This window comes from Pogoniulus pusillus, chromosome 4 (assembly GCF_015220805.1).
Source record: "Pogoniulus pusillus isolate bPogPus1 chromosome 4, bPogPus1.pri, whole genome shotgun sequence".
Lineage (NCBI taxonomy): Eukaryota > Metazoa > Chordata > Aves > Piciformes > Lybiidae > Pogoniulus > Pogoniulus pusillus.
Window position 1 is genome coordinate 31,392,119 of NC_087267.1, and position 18,338 is coordinate 31,410,456.

Consider the following 18,338-nt stretch of genomic DNA (forward strand, 5'->3'; position numbering starts at 1 on the left):
CTTGCTTTGACATCTCAAATAAAATACCATGCAAATTTAGGCAAATTTAAGAAGAGGATACTGGAACCCAAACTCCAGCCATGAAGGTATCTTACTCAGAAACCTAGAAGATCTTAAGGAGTCGGTTCTTGCACTGAAGAATCTCAACTCCAGAAGGTTAAGGGCACAGGTCATACATACAGCTGTGCCCAAATGTTAATTCCCCAATAGGTCCAGTATAGCATGAATATGAAAGAAACAACTTTAAGTCCAGCACAAAACATTGCAGCTACCAGAGATATAAGGCGGAGGGCTGTATGGCAACTTACAGTTAGCAAACCTCTTCCAGGAACTAAGTTCAGGCTAAGTTCTTCTCAGCTTGCAGGGCATCATATTTCCATTTTTCTAGGCTAACATCCAAGCTGAGGAGTCGTCAAATACAGGGCATCTTCTAATCTTCCCAGTGAAGCAAAGAAATTGCTGCCAAGAGGCAGGAATCATGTGTCTAAAGCAAATGTTATTGGAAACTGCCTAATACATAGTATGCCGGTCAGAGTCCTCAACTGTTAAGGAGGGAGACTTTAGTACTAGTCCTTGTATCATGTATTATTGAGGTTATTAATTTTCACCCCAATGCTCTTTAATGTAAAGTGCAGTAACTATCCTAATCCTTCAGTAGCATTGTAAAAACATATTAACGTGGGTTCTAATCACACTTTGGTACTTTGCTCTCAGGAAAAGGCTGTTACAGATAGCAGGATTTAATGTTTAGCAGTCAGTTTGGCGTCACTAAGAGCTGCCTCAGACATACATTTAGAGATTCCGATGGATTAACTCTAGGTGGCTCCCTTTACCTACTACACACGTTTTATTGGCTGATTCTCCCAGAGCCATAAATTTCTGTCTGTTTAAGGAAACCATCTATATTTAGAACGCTTCATTACCTTGCTGCTACCAAGATTTTAAGAACTCTATGGCCATGCTCCTCATTTAGGTTAACAGTTAGAACTCCATGCTTCTTAATATGGTTCTCAACAGCAGCAAAGCTTCATCAACAGTGATGCTCAAAAAATGCAGCCCTCCACTAAGTAAAGTGGTTTAGATCACTAAAGGCTCTTAGACAACATATAATATAATAAGCAGGAAAAAACTCCCAAAACCCCCAAGAATGACCAAACAAACAAACAAAAAAAAACCACTATGTCTTTGAGAAAATAAAAGGTCTGAAATGACTGTGAGTTAAGTTCTTTTTAAGTAATATTGTACCCACTACTCTCACACAGAGTTAAAAAATAATAAATAATAGACTATTAAGCAACAGGCCCAGTCTGTTGCATTTTATGTAGTTCAAGGGATTTTAGGGTCAGCCGAAGTTTGAGCAACCCTTCTAAAGATATAAATAATTGATAACTCTTTAAGATACCCTATGCTGAACTCTCCTCTCCACTCATACAGGGCTAGCCATGAATATCCTCTAAATATTTCAGGTAGATCAGTTACCAGAGTAGAATGTAATCAGCTTATACCCATTAACATAGTTAACAGGGAACGAAATGCACAGTATGAAAGGCTGAATTCTCAATATGTATCATTTGAATCTGACATCAAAGGCTGAAAAAACATCACACCAATGACTGGCAAAGAAGCTATGCATATTTCTGCAAGAAAATAATCTAGGTGAAAATAATAATCAGAAAGGTAAAAGAAGATATTAATTTAAAGCACTATCCATGCTCAGGTATCATCTCATCTCATGATTTACTCATTCACCATTACCAAACTCACAATATAGCTAGAACTGGTCAGCTGGCCTAAAAGTTAAGGGTAATGAATTCACAGCATCATTCATTTCAGTCTATTTGTGTCTTGTGATAGGCAGAGAATGAATACCACCCAAGAACTTTTAAGTTTTAAACACCTTGCAGAAAATACTGGATTTCCATTTCATCCACAAACTCATTCTTTGTGGTCATTGACATTCCTCTACTAGAAAAAGCACCATGGAGACAAAGTTCTTGGAGGGCTTCAAATATTCTCTGTTAGCTATCATATCAAGTAGAGAAGCAGCTCATATCAAGAATTTCTTCCCTAAAACAATGGTCAGCTTGCATGTGTGCCTGCTAGGAAAGCTGTCATATTGCAGCATTTGACACCTTGACCTATTTCAAGAGTTATTGCTCTTCCCTGCATGAAAACAATGAAGCAGCACACAACAATCTAATTCTCTGAGCAAGGGGTTACTGAGCAGAATCTTAGCAGGTAAGAGCTCCTACAGCCCTCCTAGGCACGAGAATCTCTTAGTTTGCTACAGACATGTTCCCATCCATCTCTGCCACTACTACAGTTCTTCTGTTGCCTTCAGGTGGGTGGTGCTTTTCCACTCAAAGCATGAAATAAAGAAAAAAGAAAGAACATGTGCATAATTAGACACAAAACTAAAACGCTAGACAATTTCTACAACACAAGAGGCAACTGCAAAACGAAAGAATTATGCCTCCCATAGTGAATCATGTCAACCAGACACAAAAATAAAATAGCCCCCCTCTCCTCTTCTTAAGCATCCCATTAAGCAGACCCTACTTTTTTATACCTCTGACAGTCCTGACAATAAAAGGAGAATCTGGATACATGACCGTGTATTTCAAATTCACTGATGAAAGAACAATGAGTTGCTCTGAACGAGACTCTAGCCTGCCAGTTCCAGCAGACATACTCTAGCTTAGGAGTTGCCTGTGCAAGGCAGTTTCCCCTTTTTAGAAAGACACCAAGTTATTCATGGTTTTCCAGATGAGAAGTGATACCCTACTGCACGGAGAAGAGGAAGTGTAGGCAGTGAAGCCTCTAGAGTAGAGGCTGCTTTTTCTCTGGGTTTCTGCAATGCTTAGTTGTCCATGTTATCGTTTTCTCCATGCACTGGGACATGAATATGTAAGTAATGGTGTGTCTCCACTGAAACATCCCAACAACAACTGTGAACTCACACACTGCACTGACTTCCCTCTCTAATCTTCTGTAAAACACTACATGGATATGTGGAACATTATAGCTGTAATGTTTATAAAATGGCTATCTGAAATGGCCATGAGGGAGCTGCAGCAATCTCTAACAGAAACAAAATAATTAATGCAAAACATGAGGCAGATGAACAAGCTTGAAAAGACATTCCTCTTAGGAAAGGCACATTCCTTCCTGAACTGCTGGCAAAAAAAACCCCACCTGATAATGCAGTTCCACAAGACTGTGACATAATTAATGACTCAAGGACTAAGAACTGAAAATCGCAGAATCACAAAATCACAGAATGGTAGGAAATGAAAGGGAGTCTGGAGATCATCTAATTACACCCCTGCCAAAGCTGGATCACCTAAGGCAGACCACAAAAGAACTCATCCAGACAGGTTTTAGAAAGTCTCTAGAGGAGACTCCACAATTTCTGTGGGCAGCCCATTCCAGTGCTCCTTCACCCTCACAGTGAAGAAGTTATTCCTCATGTGGAGTGGATTGCTGTGTTCCAATGTGTATCCATTGCCCCTTGCCCTGTCACTGGGCACCAGTGAAAAGAGTCTGGCCCCATGTTCTTGACATTCACTATTAAGGCATTTATTTACCATCTCCCCTCTCAGTCTTCTCGAGGCTAAATAGCCCCAGGTCTCTCAGACTTTTACCATAACAGAGACATTCTATTCCCTTAATCATCCTTCTAGCCCTCCACTGGACTTTCCAGCAGTTCCCTGTTTCTCTTAACCGGTGGAGTCTAGAATTGGACACAGTTCTCCAGATGAGGCCTTTCTAGGGCAGAGTAGAGAAATCCAGTGTTCTGAGCACTACTGAGCATTATTTGGAGAGCAGACTCGTCTCACTTAAAAGTTACACTGAGTTAGTCACTTCAGGCTCTCTTTGTAGTCCACAAAGTTCTCTAGTGAACTGGTACCTCCAGGTGTCATGTATCTTAGATGTTTGTCCTAGGACACAGGACAAACAAAAGAGTGATCTGAACTGGAAGACTGTTGTGTACTGAGGAATCGAAGACCTGCAGAACAGTTGACAATGAGTAGGCACAAGCCAGTGCTGTACTTTTCTGCACCATGTTGGGCTGTGCTATTCATATAAGTCAGTCTTTAGGCTAGCACTGCACTTATCAGTTGGCTACAGATTAAACTTTGCCAGCTAACTGTAATGAAGGAGTCTGCAAGGAGCTCCTATTTGGAACCCACAATCACACCATCTGCACGTCCTTATTTTTATCTTGCAATGAAGCAGCATGTCTTCATGCTATCATTCTTTTGTTTGACGTAGAAATGATAAACAGAATTGTTTGCTTCTAAGAAAATCCTACTGGAGTGCTAAAGACCATAATGTCAAGGAGGCTTAGCATGGGTGGGATCAAGTACAGAATGCCAGGCTGTGACTAAAGGTCTGTCTGATGCTGTGCAGTTCTGGGTTCCTACCATAGAATCATAGAATCATAGAATCAACCAGGTTGGAAGAGACCTCCAAAATCATCGAGTCCAACCTAGCACCCAGCCCTAGCCAGCCAACTAGACCATGGCACTGAGTGCCTCATCCAGTCTTTTCTTGAAGACCCCCAGGGACGGTGCCTCCACCACCTCCCTGGGCAGCCCATTCCAATGGGAAATCACTCTCTCTGTGAAGAACTTCTTCCTAACATCCAGCCTATACCTACCCTGGCACAACTTGAGACTGTGTCCCCTTGTTTTACTGCTGGTTACCTGGGAGAAGAGGCCAACCCCCACCTGGCTACAATGCCCCTTCAGGTAGTTGTAGACAGTAATAAGATCACCCCTGAGCCTCCTCTTCTCCAGGCTAAACAGGCCCAGTTCCCTCAACCTCTCCTCATAGGATTTGTGTTCCAGGCCCCTCACCAGCTTCGCTGCCCTTCTCTGGACATGTTCCAGCACCTCAACATCTTTCTTGAATTGAGGGGCCCAGAACTGGACACAGTACTCAAGGTGTGGCCAGACCAGTGCTGAGTACAGGGGAAGAATAACCTCCCTTGTCCTACTGGCCACACTGTTCCTGATGCAGGCCAGGATGCCATTGGCTCTCTTGGCCACCTGGGCACACTGCTGGCTCATCTTCAGCTTACTATCTATCAGTACCCCCAGGTCCCTTTCCTCCTGGCTGCTCTCCAGCCACTCAGTCCCCAGCCTGTAGCACTGCTTGGGGTTATTGTGGCCGAAGTGCAGAACCCTGCACTTGGCCTTGTTAAATCTCATCCCATTGGCCTCTGCCCACCCATCCAGCCTGTCCAGGTCCCTCTGCAGGGCTCTCCTACCTATAATACCATCTGATGGGATTTAAGTGCCTGCCCTGGTTTTGGCTAGGAAAAAAGTTAGTTTTCTTTCTTGTAGCTAGTACAGTGCTGTGCTTTGGATTTAGGATGAGAATAATGTTGACAGCACAGTAATGTTTTAGTTGTTGGTAAGCTGTGTTTATACTAAGTCAAGGACTTTTCAGTTTTTCACACTGTCCTGGCAGCAAGGAGGCTGGACGTGCGCAAGAAGCTTGGAGAGGACACAGCAAGGACAGCTGACCCAAATAAGCCAAAAGGGTACTCCAGAGCACATGGTATCATACCTAGTGTATAAAATGGAGGGAGCTAGTTGGAGCACACTGTGGCTCAGGAATTGGCTGGGCAACACAAGATTCAAGGGGATCTTACGAATGTACACAGATACCTGAAGGCCAGGTGTAGAGAGGGTGGAGTCGGGCTCTTTTCAGTGGTGCTCCATCAGAGTACCAGAGCTGATGGGCACAAAGTGGCAGAGGAGATGCCATCTGAGCATTGCTGTGGGGGTGATTAAGCACTGGAACAAGTTACTCAGAGATGCTATGGAGTCTCAATTACTGGAGATATTCTAAAGCTATCTGGATATGGTCCCAGACAAACAGCATTAGGTAGCCCTGTTTGAGGAGCAGCTTGGTTAAGATGACCTCCAGAAGTCTCTTCCAATCTCAATCATTTTGTGATTTTCTATGCTATCAGCTTATTCCTTATTATCTCTGACAGAAGGAACTTTAATTAATGTATTACATAGTTTGAATACCTTCCTTACTGGCATCAACAATGAACATTTTCACTGGTGCACTACAACAGCGGATTGCCCTCTAGAAGTAGACAGCTCACAGTTCACTCATAAAGGTCAAACAAGAATATCTGTCTTTTAGCTGCCTAAATGAAGAGAAGCAAATTCTGCCTTTGGTGTATGAATTCATGGTTTACTATTTTAACTTGCTGGGGGTTAGGAGGTTGAACACTTGTATAAAGAAATGGTCTTCCCTTTGGAAGGTTGGTATTTATCGGTGAATATTGCACTGCCTCCAAGAAATGCAGAACATAATTCCTATGCTGAATGCAACTTAAGATTTACCTTGGAAAGCACAGTGAGCTGGAGGAGGGACAGAGGACGAGATGGCAGGCATGGGACCAGACACTAAGAAATGTGAGTGAGTAGACCATGGAAAGGATCAGAGGGGGGCTGAAGAAATTAGTTCACCTTGGAGATAAGAAAGAGTTCTGGGGCCCAGGAGACAGATGCAGGCAAAAGGCAGAGCGTGGGCAATGTGGGAAGGATTGCCAACTTTTCTTCAAGAGTAAGTATGTCTACTGTCTGGATATTTGAAGCACAGGGCACTGTAATGAGAATTTCACATTGAAAACTACAGCAAGAACAAGGAGAAAGGACTTCTTCTGAAGGAAGATGATACAGTTGTTATTAAAGCTTTCAGCTGTCCTCTCCTCACAAAAGCCAGCATCCTTTTGGTCTTCTCATACTAAGCTTTATGTCAGACAGGTTTTGCAGTCTATCTTTCTTGGTGCTTTCTCATGTTATATGGCCAATTTGCTTCTCATAATTTGATGTGAATAAGGCATGTGAAGCATGCTTTTTGACATTCCTAGATAAAATAATATTGAAATAATAAGCATTTGCCACTCTGTTCAGCTATCAAAGATTCTCTGTTGCACAGCTGCAGTGTAGGGCATTAAGCTGGAAGTAACTGCTCCAGCTGGACACAGTAGTGGCAGATTCTCACAGTAGTGGCAAATACTAGGTCATGTAAATGCAGCTACCAGATTACTCCCTAACAGGTAAGTTTGTCCATATTGTCATACAGTGATTTTAGTTAACCTGTAGGTGAATTTGTTCCCTTGAACTGCTTTCAAATCTAAATTTTAAAAGGCAGGTGAGCTGTTTGTCTCAGCAAAACGAAACTAGCACAGATGCAATAGTTGCTTTGCCAGTGCATGCAATAATCTCCATACCAGCCACATACTCAGTTCTTACAACCCATTAGAGATTTCGTATTTATAAAGCGTTTGTCAAGCTTAACCTGACAATGAACTTCAAACAGATTTTCCCAAATTAAGTTCCATGAACAGTCTAGCACATACATGGATGCCCAGAAAGATGGTACAGGCAACATGCAGTTACTGGTGCTGAAGGAGGATTTTTGATACTCGACATCCTATCAGAAGAAACAAGTGGGGAGTGGAGGTACTGCAAGTCAACACTGTCAAGAATACAGTATCAAAAATTCACTATGAAACACAGAGCAGTTGACTACCATAGATCCTAGTAGAAGCATTCCTGCAATTGGACATCCTTGCAGAGGAAGCTCTATATATTGGTGACACTTTTGTGCAGGAGCACAAGATTGCTGTGTTTAGGAAGGAATACTTAAAACAGAAAGGATGCTGCTTTGATTTCACACATGGATTTCAACTTTTAGTTGCATATACATCATAGCATTTAATTAGACATGCAGCTGACACCACTTTATACCTCTATGTATTTGTCACCTGGTAGGAATGCAAGGAGTTACTCTGTAAAGACTCAAAGTTGAGCATGTATCAACATACCTCAATTTCTCACTCATGTTTAGTCCTCTTGGTATCCTGCATAGCCAAAGCTTGCTCCATACATGTCTGCAGCCTGAAAGGGCTGAGGTACCAAACCCAGAGCATGCTGAAGTCCTTCACAAACACCAGTTTAGCTGTAGCATTAAAGATTGGTGTTGGATTTACATAGATATATTTTACATCTAAACTAAACCCCAATGCAGCAAGCTGACTAAAGCCTTCAGTCTGGGACTTCTGCAACACTTTGCCTAATAACAGAAAAGACTTGTAAGCTGTGCTTTAATTAGCTGACTCTTATGTCTGGCTAGTAAAGAAGGCACCTTGCACGACTTGAGAGCGAGCAGCAGCTAATCCATAAAGCCATTTTCCACATCTGACAACTAGCATAGGAGAATCTTGTTCACAATGTGCTACCAAGAGGTACTGCACACAGACCTAATTAAACACTTTCGAACAGCAGAAACAGAGAAATCTCCTGGTGATCCTGGCAGGCAAAGCTCCAGCTAGCCTACAGGGCAGCAAGACAAGAATTCTTCTGTTCTAGGTGAGACAAGACAGTCTTTCCTTTGATCAGGAAGGAGAAGTGGAAGCATTTCTGTATGACTCCAAATAAGATGAAATGGGGAAAACTGTGCCCTGGCAGATCCAAGGCACTTTTCAATGAACAGAAGAATACTGGGTTAACCTGTTTTGAACTGGTTCATTTTTAAAAAGGAAAAAGAAGATGCAAATTAGCAGTCAATTTGTTAAAGAACAAAATCACAGAGTATCTTTGGTTGGAAGAGATTTTCAAGATCATCTAAGTCAACCTTCCACCCAGCACATTCAGGTCACCACTAAACCATGTTTCTAAGTACCAGGTCCACATGCCATTTCAAGACCCCCAGTGATGGTGATTCCACCATTGCCCTAAATAGACCATTTCAATGATTGATAACCCTTTCAGTGAAGAAGCATTTCCTAACACCTGGCCCAAATCTCCCATCACAGCCTGAAACAATTTCCTCTAGTCCTGCTGCTTGTCACCAAGGAGAAGAGGCTGGCCCCCCTCCTTGCTCCCTTCAGATAGTTGTAGAGAGTTATGAGGTCTCCCCTCAGCCTCCTGTTCTCTAGACTGAACAACTCCAGCTCCCTCAGCCGCTCATCCTAAGACTTGTGCTCTAGGCCTTTCACAAGCCTCGTTGCCCTTCTTTGGGCACACTCCAGCATTTCTGTGTCCTTCTTATAGAGCAATGTCCAGAACTGAACATAGTACTTGAGCTGTGGTTTCACAAGTGCTGAGTACGAGTACAGAGGGACAGTCACCTCCCTGTTCCTGCTAGCCACAGTGTTTCTAACACAAGCCAGGATGCCATGGATTTTCTTGGCCACTTGAGCACACTGCTGCCACATGTTCAGTCAACTATCAACCAATGCCCTGAGGTGCCTCTCCAAGTTGCAGCCTTCCAACTTCACATTCCCAAGTCTGTAGCTTACCATGAGGTTGTTATGATCCACGGGCAGGACCTGGCACTTGGCCTTGTTGAACTTCATACAATTAACCTTGGCCTATGGACAGATCTAACCTGTCTAGATACTGCTGTAAGGCTTCCCTACCCTCTAAGAGATTGACACACCCACATAGTTTGGTGTCACTGCAAACTTACTGAGAGTGCACTCAATCCCTTCATCCAGACCATTAATAAAGGTATCAAAAAGAACAGGCCCCAGTACAGAACCCAGGGGACAACTCGTGACATGACACCAGCCAGACTTAACTCCACTCACCACCACTCTCTGGCCTAGCCAGCCAGCCAGCCAGTTTTTTATCCGTGGCAGACTGCACTTATCCAAGCTTTGCACCCTAAGTTTCTGAAGGAGAATGCTGTGCGAGACAGTGTTGAAAGCTTTACTGAAGTCCAAGCAGACGATGCCCACAGGCTTCCCCTCATCTACCAGGTGCATCACCTTGTTGTAGATCAGGTTAGCCAGGCAGGACTTGCCATTTGTAAACCCATGCTAACTGGGCCTGATCAGCTGGTTGTCTTGTGTGTGCCACATAATGGCACTCAGCATGACCTGCTCTATAACCTCCTGTCCTGCCGGGGCAAAACAGGCCCAGACTTGTCTGCAATGCTGGCACCTTGTTTTGACTGGCTAGATTTCAGATTTCTCTCCTGCCAGTGGTCTGTTTTGTCTCCAGGGGTGATTGAATGGGTCTGCTCCGGGACAGCCTCACGCACTTGCTTTCAGGCTCTGCCCTTCTGCCTGCACGCTGGTTCTGTGTTGCCAGCTATCTGCTCAAGGACACGTGGCTCCCACTTTCAGGTTTGGCAGCATACTCGGCTCCTGCTCCCCTCTTTGCATTGTGGTTGCACTGAGAACACAATTTCTTTGATCATTATCTCAACACAGCATATTAGACTGATCAGATATTACTTTGTCAGTAAACTCAGCTATTAATTTATTGGAGTCTCTGGTTTTCCTGCCAATAGCCCTGTTCGAGGACAAAGGGAAGCCACCTTGTGGCTCTCAGTGGCAATTGCTGCTCCACACCCTCCAATCTGAATTGTGCACAGGATATATATATAATATATATATATATATATGTATTTGTATTTCTTTCTCCCTGTTGTACATTTTGTGCAGATAATTCGCAACTAGGTATTCAAACATCTATTAAGTTGCAAATGGTTTATTGTTCTGGGTCTTTTTCATTTGTTTGTTTGGTGCAGACCTTTTTGTTAATAAAGTTGGATATTTTCCTATTTCCACATATTAATTTGACTGACAGGCCTGTATTTTTGAGGATCATTCTTCTGGCCCTTCCTGTAGAGAGGCATCACATTTGGTAGTCTCCAGTCAACTGGGATCTCCCTGGTTTAGCAAATGTGTACCAAAAATAGTATGCAGAACTGAAGCTTGCTGTGTTTCATATTAGTGCTATCTACCACAGACTTTTTTCTCATCTGTCATCTAGATAAGTGGTGACCTCTGGAAATACGTTCAAAGGAGAACTACAAATTTGGTAACAGTAAGCATGGCAAAAAAAATGCAGTGTGCATGGGAACAGGTATCTGTATAGCATGATGTGAACTGATGGCAAAGTACCGAAGGAAGAAGTTAAGGTGGTTGTGTACCATCAGCAAAAGGCTGAAGGGCAGTAACAATGGCTAATGCAGTGTTGGCATGTGCAGTCAGAGCAGTTTAACTTCACCTGAGCCAACTAAAGGGGGACAAACAGTGCAGCATGAGCTGACAAGAAATTAAGACGTACAAAATACAACACAGCAGAGATCCACCTAAGCCAAATTAAACAAGATGAGGCAAGAGAACTTGCATGAGTGTATTCATCTGGGCTACTTCTCTAACAGACCACACACTAAAGTAGTCTAACACAGAAAATCCATATTTATATTTATACACACAGACTATATGTATGTACATACTTCCATAAGTAACATATCTGAAAATGAACATAAAAATGTTGAGAGACTGAATTGTTTAGGTAATCAAGAACTGCCTTAGGAAACAAGCACAATTTAATGACAGTGGCCACTACTAACTACCTCCATGTTTAAGGTGACTCTTGACTCACACTATAATCTTCAAAGTTTCATGTGCTTATAATGTAAAAATTACCTTTACTTTATCACTTTATTTTTTATATCATTTAAAATGGAAATATTTTTGCTTCTTTCCATCCACATGATGAATATCCTTAGACTGCTTGAGGCAAACCACATCAGATATTTGGTTACTCAATAAAATAAGGAGAGGAAATAAATCCTTATAGCTGATGCAATTTTGATTAGTAGCCAAGGATATTTTTAGACTATAGAAGGAAAAGCACAAGAAAAGACTTGTAAAGGAATGAATCCCAGATAAAACTACAGAAATAAAGTAAACATATGCAAAACCAAACAACTCAGAAGGGCCAGATAAACTTTTAAACTGTTCCATTCCATACTGTCCTAGCACTAATAAGAAGACAACAAGATGTTAAGTATATAAATCTTATATAATGAAGAACAAACATTTTACTTTGGTGCAGCTAGTGAATGTTTGGATGCCTCCATTTTAGCACCTGACAAGCCTGGTGTTAAAGGTAAAAAATATTAGAGATCAACTTAAATGAGCAACAGAAATGGAGAGAGAATACACAATAGGACTGTCACTGTGACCACTGAGAAAATGTTTTGATCAAGGTTTGTTGTCTACTAGAACTGCTCACAGAACTAAAGATACTGGAGAAACATAGTCCTCTCACAAAAACACCCCAAGTACAGTAGAAGCAACCTGGAGAGAAAAAAACAGTAACAGTGGACGAGAAGAAAGAAGTACAGTAGGTAAGAATTACTTCAGGTGTTGCAAACATGAATCAGTGAATCAGTTCTCCAGAAAGAGAAAATGTTGATGGATGCTTTGAATATGTGCTGTCTTAGGAGGGCTCGGGAATCATTACAGAAGGTTTTGGAACCAAGATAGACTGCATGAGACATTCATCCATGCAAATTAAACAATGAGACACATCTGGCAGAAAATTAGTAATAATTTATATAAAAAACCCAGTGGTGATTAGAGGTTTATGGTGCAGAGACATTGAGGAATATTCCTGTAGTGTTGTCAAGGTAACCTGCAAGTATGTAGGTGTGCAACTATGCTGCTGATTGTATCAAAGGAGAGAGAACTAAAGGAATGAGAGCAAACATGCAAGGTCTGTGTTTTCTTACAATGGAAAAAGCTGAGACTTTTAGCTGAAGCACATGTTAGGAGGAAGAGCTGGAGTAAGTGTTAGGGGAATTGTATGCTAGAGCTCATTAATTCCACAAAGATGGGGGTCTCCTTCCATGTTTAAGACCAACAGAGCAGGAACAGGGCTCAATCTGAGAAATCAGGCTACCTTCAGACACATAGCCAATATACTGTGTAAGGACAGATAGCTTCTTTAATCCTTAAATGACATAGATACATCTTGTGGTCCTATCTTTAGCATTGTTTCTGAATTCTAATTTGAATCACAATTCCTTACCAACTAGAGCACCCACAAGCATTTATTCTTTCATTCATGATACTTTCTTGACTGGTTAATTAAAAGAGCTGGTTAGCACACACGAATTTTACTTTACAAAAGAGGGATACAGATGCACAAGGGGTGAGCACACAGTCTGCCAGTTAACTGAGGCCTCAATGAGACGTGACAACTTGTTTGAGGTGTGACCTGTTCCTAGCACTGACCCATTCTTGAAAACAAGCTGTTTCTGGCACCAGTGTGATGGTGGACTGCTTTAAAGCCTCTTAAAGCCTCCCTCTCCTTTACAGGCCTGTCACTTAGAGTCACAGACACAGAAATCCCTAGGCTTCTCTTTCCCTATCTCCAAAAGAGCTGTTTGTCCCATCAGCATCCACCAGAACTGTGACAGATGAAGGACAAATTCTGCATGGCCTGCCTAATATAAGGGGAGAAAAAAAATAATCTCACCACAATTCACAGTAAAATCTAAAAAATGCAGCAAAATTATGCTACGCCATCTAATATAACAATATAAGAAAATACAGGAACTCTAAAGGCTCTGTTTTGAAGCCTACATACTGCTAAGTAAAGCTAACTACAAAGCATTTGCAGTGCTGATGGAATTTGGAGCACAGAATGAGATAAATCTCTTTTTAGCAAATCACACTTTTATGTGTAGCCTTTTTTGTGTAACTCAGCAAAGACAGAATTGCCATGCATTTCTAGAATACTACAGAGATTAAAAAATAATCTTTTCAGCAAGATCCTATTTACTGTGGAGTATTTTTTCACTTAGTTGTCACTGTATTCTCCACCATCCACTGCATGCAGGTGAGACGCCTAAATCTGACTCAGAGAGAGCACAGGCACACAGAAGGAAGCTCTTACCAAGCCCACGGAGAGCTGTCTCTCATATTCTTAGACCAGAGACACTGTATGAGTGACACAACGATGTCATTCTAGGCAGCTTCTCTGACCAATTCAAGACCCTCCTGTGATACCATAGTTCTCACCAAAAAAGTGAGGCAGGTTGAATCCAGGTGGCACCATTCTACCATCTCCAGCTTCCTCTCATCATGGAACATATGTTTTCCCTAGAGTTACACTGAAATACATACATGATGAAATGCAGGCAGGGCACCATCTTTTCCACTCTGAAGTTTTAGAAGCCACTACAGAAATTCCAAATACATTCTAGAGCCAGAGATAGACAAAGAGCCCTACTGAATGCATATTTCATTTAGGTCATAAATAAATGAACAGGGAAAAAAAGTAAACCCACGTGTCTGGACCACATAAGACAATCTGCGCAAAAGCCCTAAAAAAACAGCAGATCTGTTGCAGATACAGCCCAGAAATTTCAAACTGAATCTCCTTCAAGCCATTCTTAGTGTCTCAGTCATCTGAGACTCTGTAAATCCAAAGAACAAACGCTGGGCGAAAAAAGCAATTCAGGATTCTCAAGGACATACTAATAAACAAATCTCATTGAATATTGTCCTGTATCAACCCATTCAGCCACATTCACCCACAAATCCCTAAAAGATTCACAGTCCCTTTCAAAATACAAGACATTAGTAGATGCCAAGCCATGCTTCCAAGCCCAAAGAACCCATACTGGCACAGCTGAACTGTACCCCAAAGTAACATCTTTCAAAATCAAGATCTTTCAAATTAAAAATCTTCACCCAGAGTTTTTTGTTTTCTGTTCCTTGCTGCCCTATTTACCCAGACTCATTCTCTCTTTTGAGAAGGGAATACCTCTGTGCTGCCTAAAAAGCCCTCCAGGAGCGCAGAGCTCACACAGAGCCAAGCCATGGCAACACCACTATGGTGTCCCAAAGACATCACAGCATGACCCTTTCTCCTGGGTCATGCTTAGTATGGGCTGCATAAGAGTGATACCTTACAGGTACACTGCAAATATGAGAAGACAATCTTTACATCAGTTTGGTCACAGAGGGCTGCAAAGATGCTGGTTCAATCTCAGGCTCCTGACCAAAGGTTTTGAAATGTTGGAAAGAAGGGGTCTGGTAGACAAAATCTCACAGCACTGCAAAGTTAGGGGAAACAGTTAACAAAGAACCACATTTGTGGAAATGAAAGCCCACCAGATGTGATCCAATTTCTCAAACAGCACCTGCACAAATCTGGCTGAACAACGTGTAAATCTATTTGCTTTCACAGAATAAAGAGGACTTAGGTAAATGGGGAACGGCTGTAGGCAAGCCAGTCTCAGATACTGATCTGAGAAGGGGCTGGGATCACACACAAGACAAAAGTGGTTGAAACTCAAGATATCCTGCAGGAAAAACATTCAGAACAACTTTCTTTATTCTGCCTAAGAATAAAACTGATTTCAAGGATGTCACACACAGTGGAAATTCTGAAATACTGTTTTGAAAAACACTGAATAAAGCACTTTTTTTCCAAATTCCTGAATGAAACTTTCACATGGCTCATAATAAAATGACAACAGTTAGCAATAAATTATGCATACATCTGAAAAAAAATATAGAGAAATGTGCTTTGTTACATTTACCCACAGCAAGGAAAAGCTACTTATCAGTTAGTATTTTTCATTTAGCTTAATAGCTTGTACTTTTTAAATAAAACTACAAATGGTGTCATGAATACTTCTGCCCATGGGAAGGAATGAAGTACAGAAATCAATCAAAAATTCTGTGTTTGATTTTGACTTTGCAAAACAAACTATGTACAAGTCTCTAAGGAGATTTCTAGAATCAATTACATTAAATTGTGTTCTGAAAATCCAACAGCAAGTCAGAACACAAACAAAGCACACAGAAATAGCTGTGTTTCCCTTAGTGAAATGTGTGTGTTATTAAAAAGGCAAGTTGCAGTTCATATCAGTTTGGATTTTCATCTTGTAGCGTATAAGTTAAAGTACTGAAAATTATTTTGAATGATTCAGCATTTACAAAGCAAAACACTCTCACTTGTTTTAATCTTTGTTTTTAAAGTGAAATAATAACTAAGATCTATTACCTCTGTTTACAATTTCTTTAATATTCTGCTGTTGCTATGATCCAAATCATCCAGGGCTTTAGCCATCAGGGGATCTTGGGCTCTGCTACAAGTGTATGTGAGCACTTTCCAATGAGTGAAGATGTGCATCACCAATGAGAAGGGATCTCTCCACAAAGCTACGCTTGTGCTCATCACCTTTTAACTTAGCTGTATGTATTGCGGATTGAAAATGTGAGAAGCAGTGTCAAAATTCAGGTAACCAGAAAAAAGATATTACCTTGAGCAAAACACATACCTTTGTGGTATATAAAACATGTGCTGTGGAGGAGGTTTGTAGAGAACTCCTTCATACACAGGCCACAAACCACTTAAAATTCTGAAGAGTGAACTCTTTCCACAGCCATTGGGTCCTGTGATTAAAAGATTCATCCCTTCCTGGACCTAAAACAGCAATAAAAAAGCACAGGTGTTATTGTGCAGTGTATGTGGTACAAGACAGCCTACCCATAGAGGTAGTTAGATAAGCATTTATATCAAATTATCAAACCATTCCATTAATTACCTGCACATATTTATGCAACTATTCTGGACACAGTGGCATTAGATGTAATATGTGAGCTGAGATAATGAAAATAATTTCTATAACATTTGAGTATTTCCATAAACTACACAGATTATACCACAATGCCATTACAGCAGTCAGAATCAATTATTCTAATGCAGGTTAGGTCTCAAGGTGTGAACAGCATGCAGAGCAATGCTTTGCCCATCAGAAATACTACTTTAAGCCATGGGAACCTGATCAAATTAGTTGGAGAATTTACTTCACATTGCCATTTCCTGCTTAGTTGCCAGTGCTATTTTGGCTGTGATGCAGTTGGTTTTACCCTGTGCATATATGTGTATTCTTATGCATAATCACAATGCCATTGTTTTACATAAATATGTTACATTTTCTGTTGGCTTTGTCTCTTGAACCAAATAAAAAATAAAACTGTCTCCTTGACCATAAAGTTGTAATTTTAAAATCTGAAATTACTACACTGACACCACTTCAAGTTTTGACATAGCTAGGACTCTCTCCTCCTCTATCCTGCTAATTCTTCTATCAACAGAGTAGTGAGCAGTGCTTTTGCTAGATTAAATGATGTGATGGAATTATCCATGTTAACTGTCCTGATAACTTCAACTGTTTTTAAAACTAGTAATATTTGCACTGGAAGTTACAATCAGGATACATATGAGAGTAATTCAGTAAAGGTCATCCAATAAAATTGTGACCAGATAGTGAATAGTACCTGGAATAGCTTTAAAAAATACAAGTTTTTACAGAGTAATGAGTATACTGTCAACTATTAGTTACTATTGCTTGTTGTGGTGATCAAGGAAAACTATAGACTCCATTTTTTCCACTATTACTGTGAACTCAGAATTTTAAAGGAGCCTATGTGAGTAAAGTATCCCAATTTCACTGAAATTAAGTAAAGATGGATGCAGACTCCTATATACACCCTGAAAAATCTCAGGTCAGTTTTCCACCTGGCAACACCATCAGAAATCCTTTTTTCTCTTTCTTTGAGCAGAATAAGCTACATATGTCTGCCTCTACTGAGCTACTATGCCTACCTTTCTGGACTTCCCCTTTTATCCATATGATCCAAGTACTTAACATAAGGTACATGAATTCTGTGCTGTTTATGTTAGTGTGATGACAACAATCAGAAGATTCTTGCATATCATCTTACTTTGAAGTTTAGTCTGGAAACCACCACATCGCCATTCGGAGTAATAATAGGAACATTTTCACAAATAATTCCATGATCAACATCAACAACTTTCCCTATAAAGAAAAAGAAAACTAGAGTTTGTGAAACCTTCCACTAAGCAATGATATGTGACACGTCTCTGTGCATGCTGAGAAGTACAAACTGGCGAGTTTCAAACAACTCTTTTATGTGTCCAGGTTCCCCTAGTGGAAAAGCTGGATAATAAATCCTCGCTAGTCAGAAAGACACGGGCAGCAGCAGCCAGGAGTGTGCAACGAATCCTACATTTGATCATAAATACAATGAAGAGTACACACCATAAATATGTCATCCACTAAAAACATGTTTATTCACAAATTACCTGTATTTAGTGTATTTTACTTCAAATAGGTAGTAAGTATCAACCAGTAAAAAAGTTCAGACCAGTTTACCTTCTCTTGAGAACTTAATTAGAAAAAGGAGTCTACTTTCACTACCAATTCTGGAACTTGGAGGTCAGTTCATTCTCCTCCAGCAATGACAGTAATGAGGAAAACACTTAATGGCTTGCTTCCAGCCACAGACACTGTAAACATGTCTTACAAATATTTGCAGAAACCCATATAACATTTCACTCCAGAAGCTACCCTTACTATTTGGATTTCTGGCAAATTTAAATATACAATCTCAGTAATACACTCGGGTACCCTATAACACAATGACATTGATACAAATTCCTCTGGAGACA

General features: G+C 40.9%; 1 protein-coding gene across 2 annotated transcripts in view; it reads right to left on the reverse strand.

The window, feature by feature from the left end:
• ABCD2 (ATP binding cassette subfamily D member 2) overlaps positions 1-18,338 on the reverse strand; it is a 51,732-nt gene that overhangs the window by 21,081 nt on the left and 12,313 nt on the right. For both annotated transcript variants that reach the window (XM_064142478.1, XM_064142477.1), the window contains exons 5-6: positions 17,591-17,685; positions 16,141-16,286 (exon numbers count right to left, since the gene is read on the reverse strand). In XM_064142478.1, coding sequence (XP_063998548.1) covers positions 16,141-16,286; positions 17,591-17,685 — 241 coding nt within the window. The remainder of the gene's footprint in view (positions 1-16,140; positions 16,287-17,590; positions 17,686-18,338) is intronic.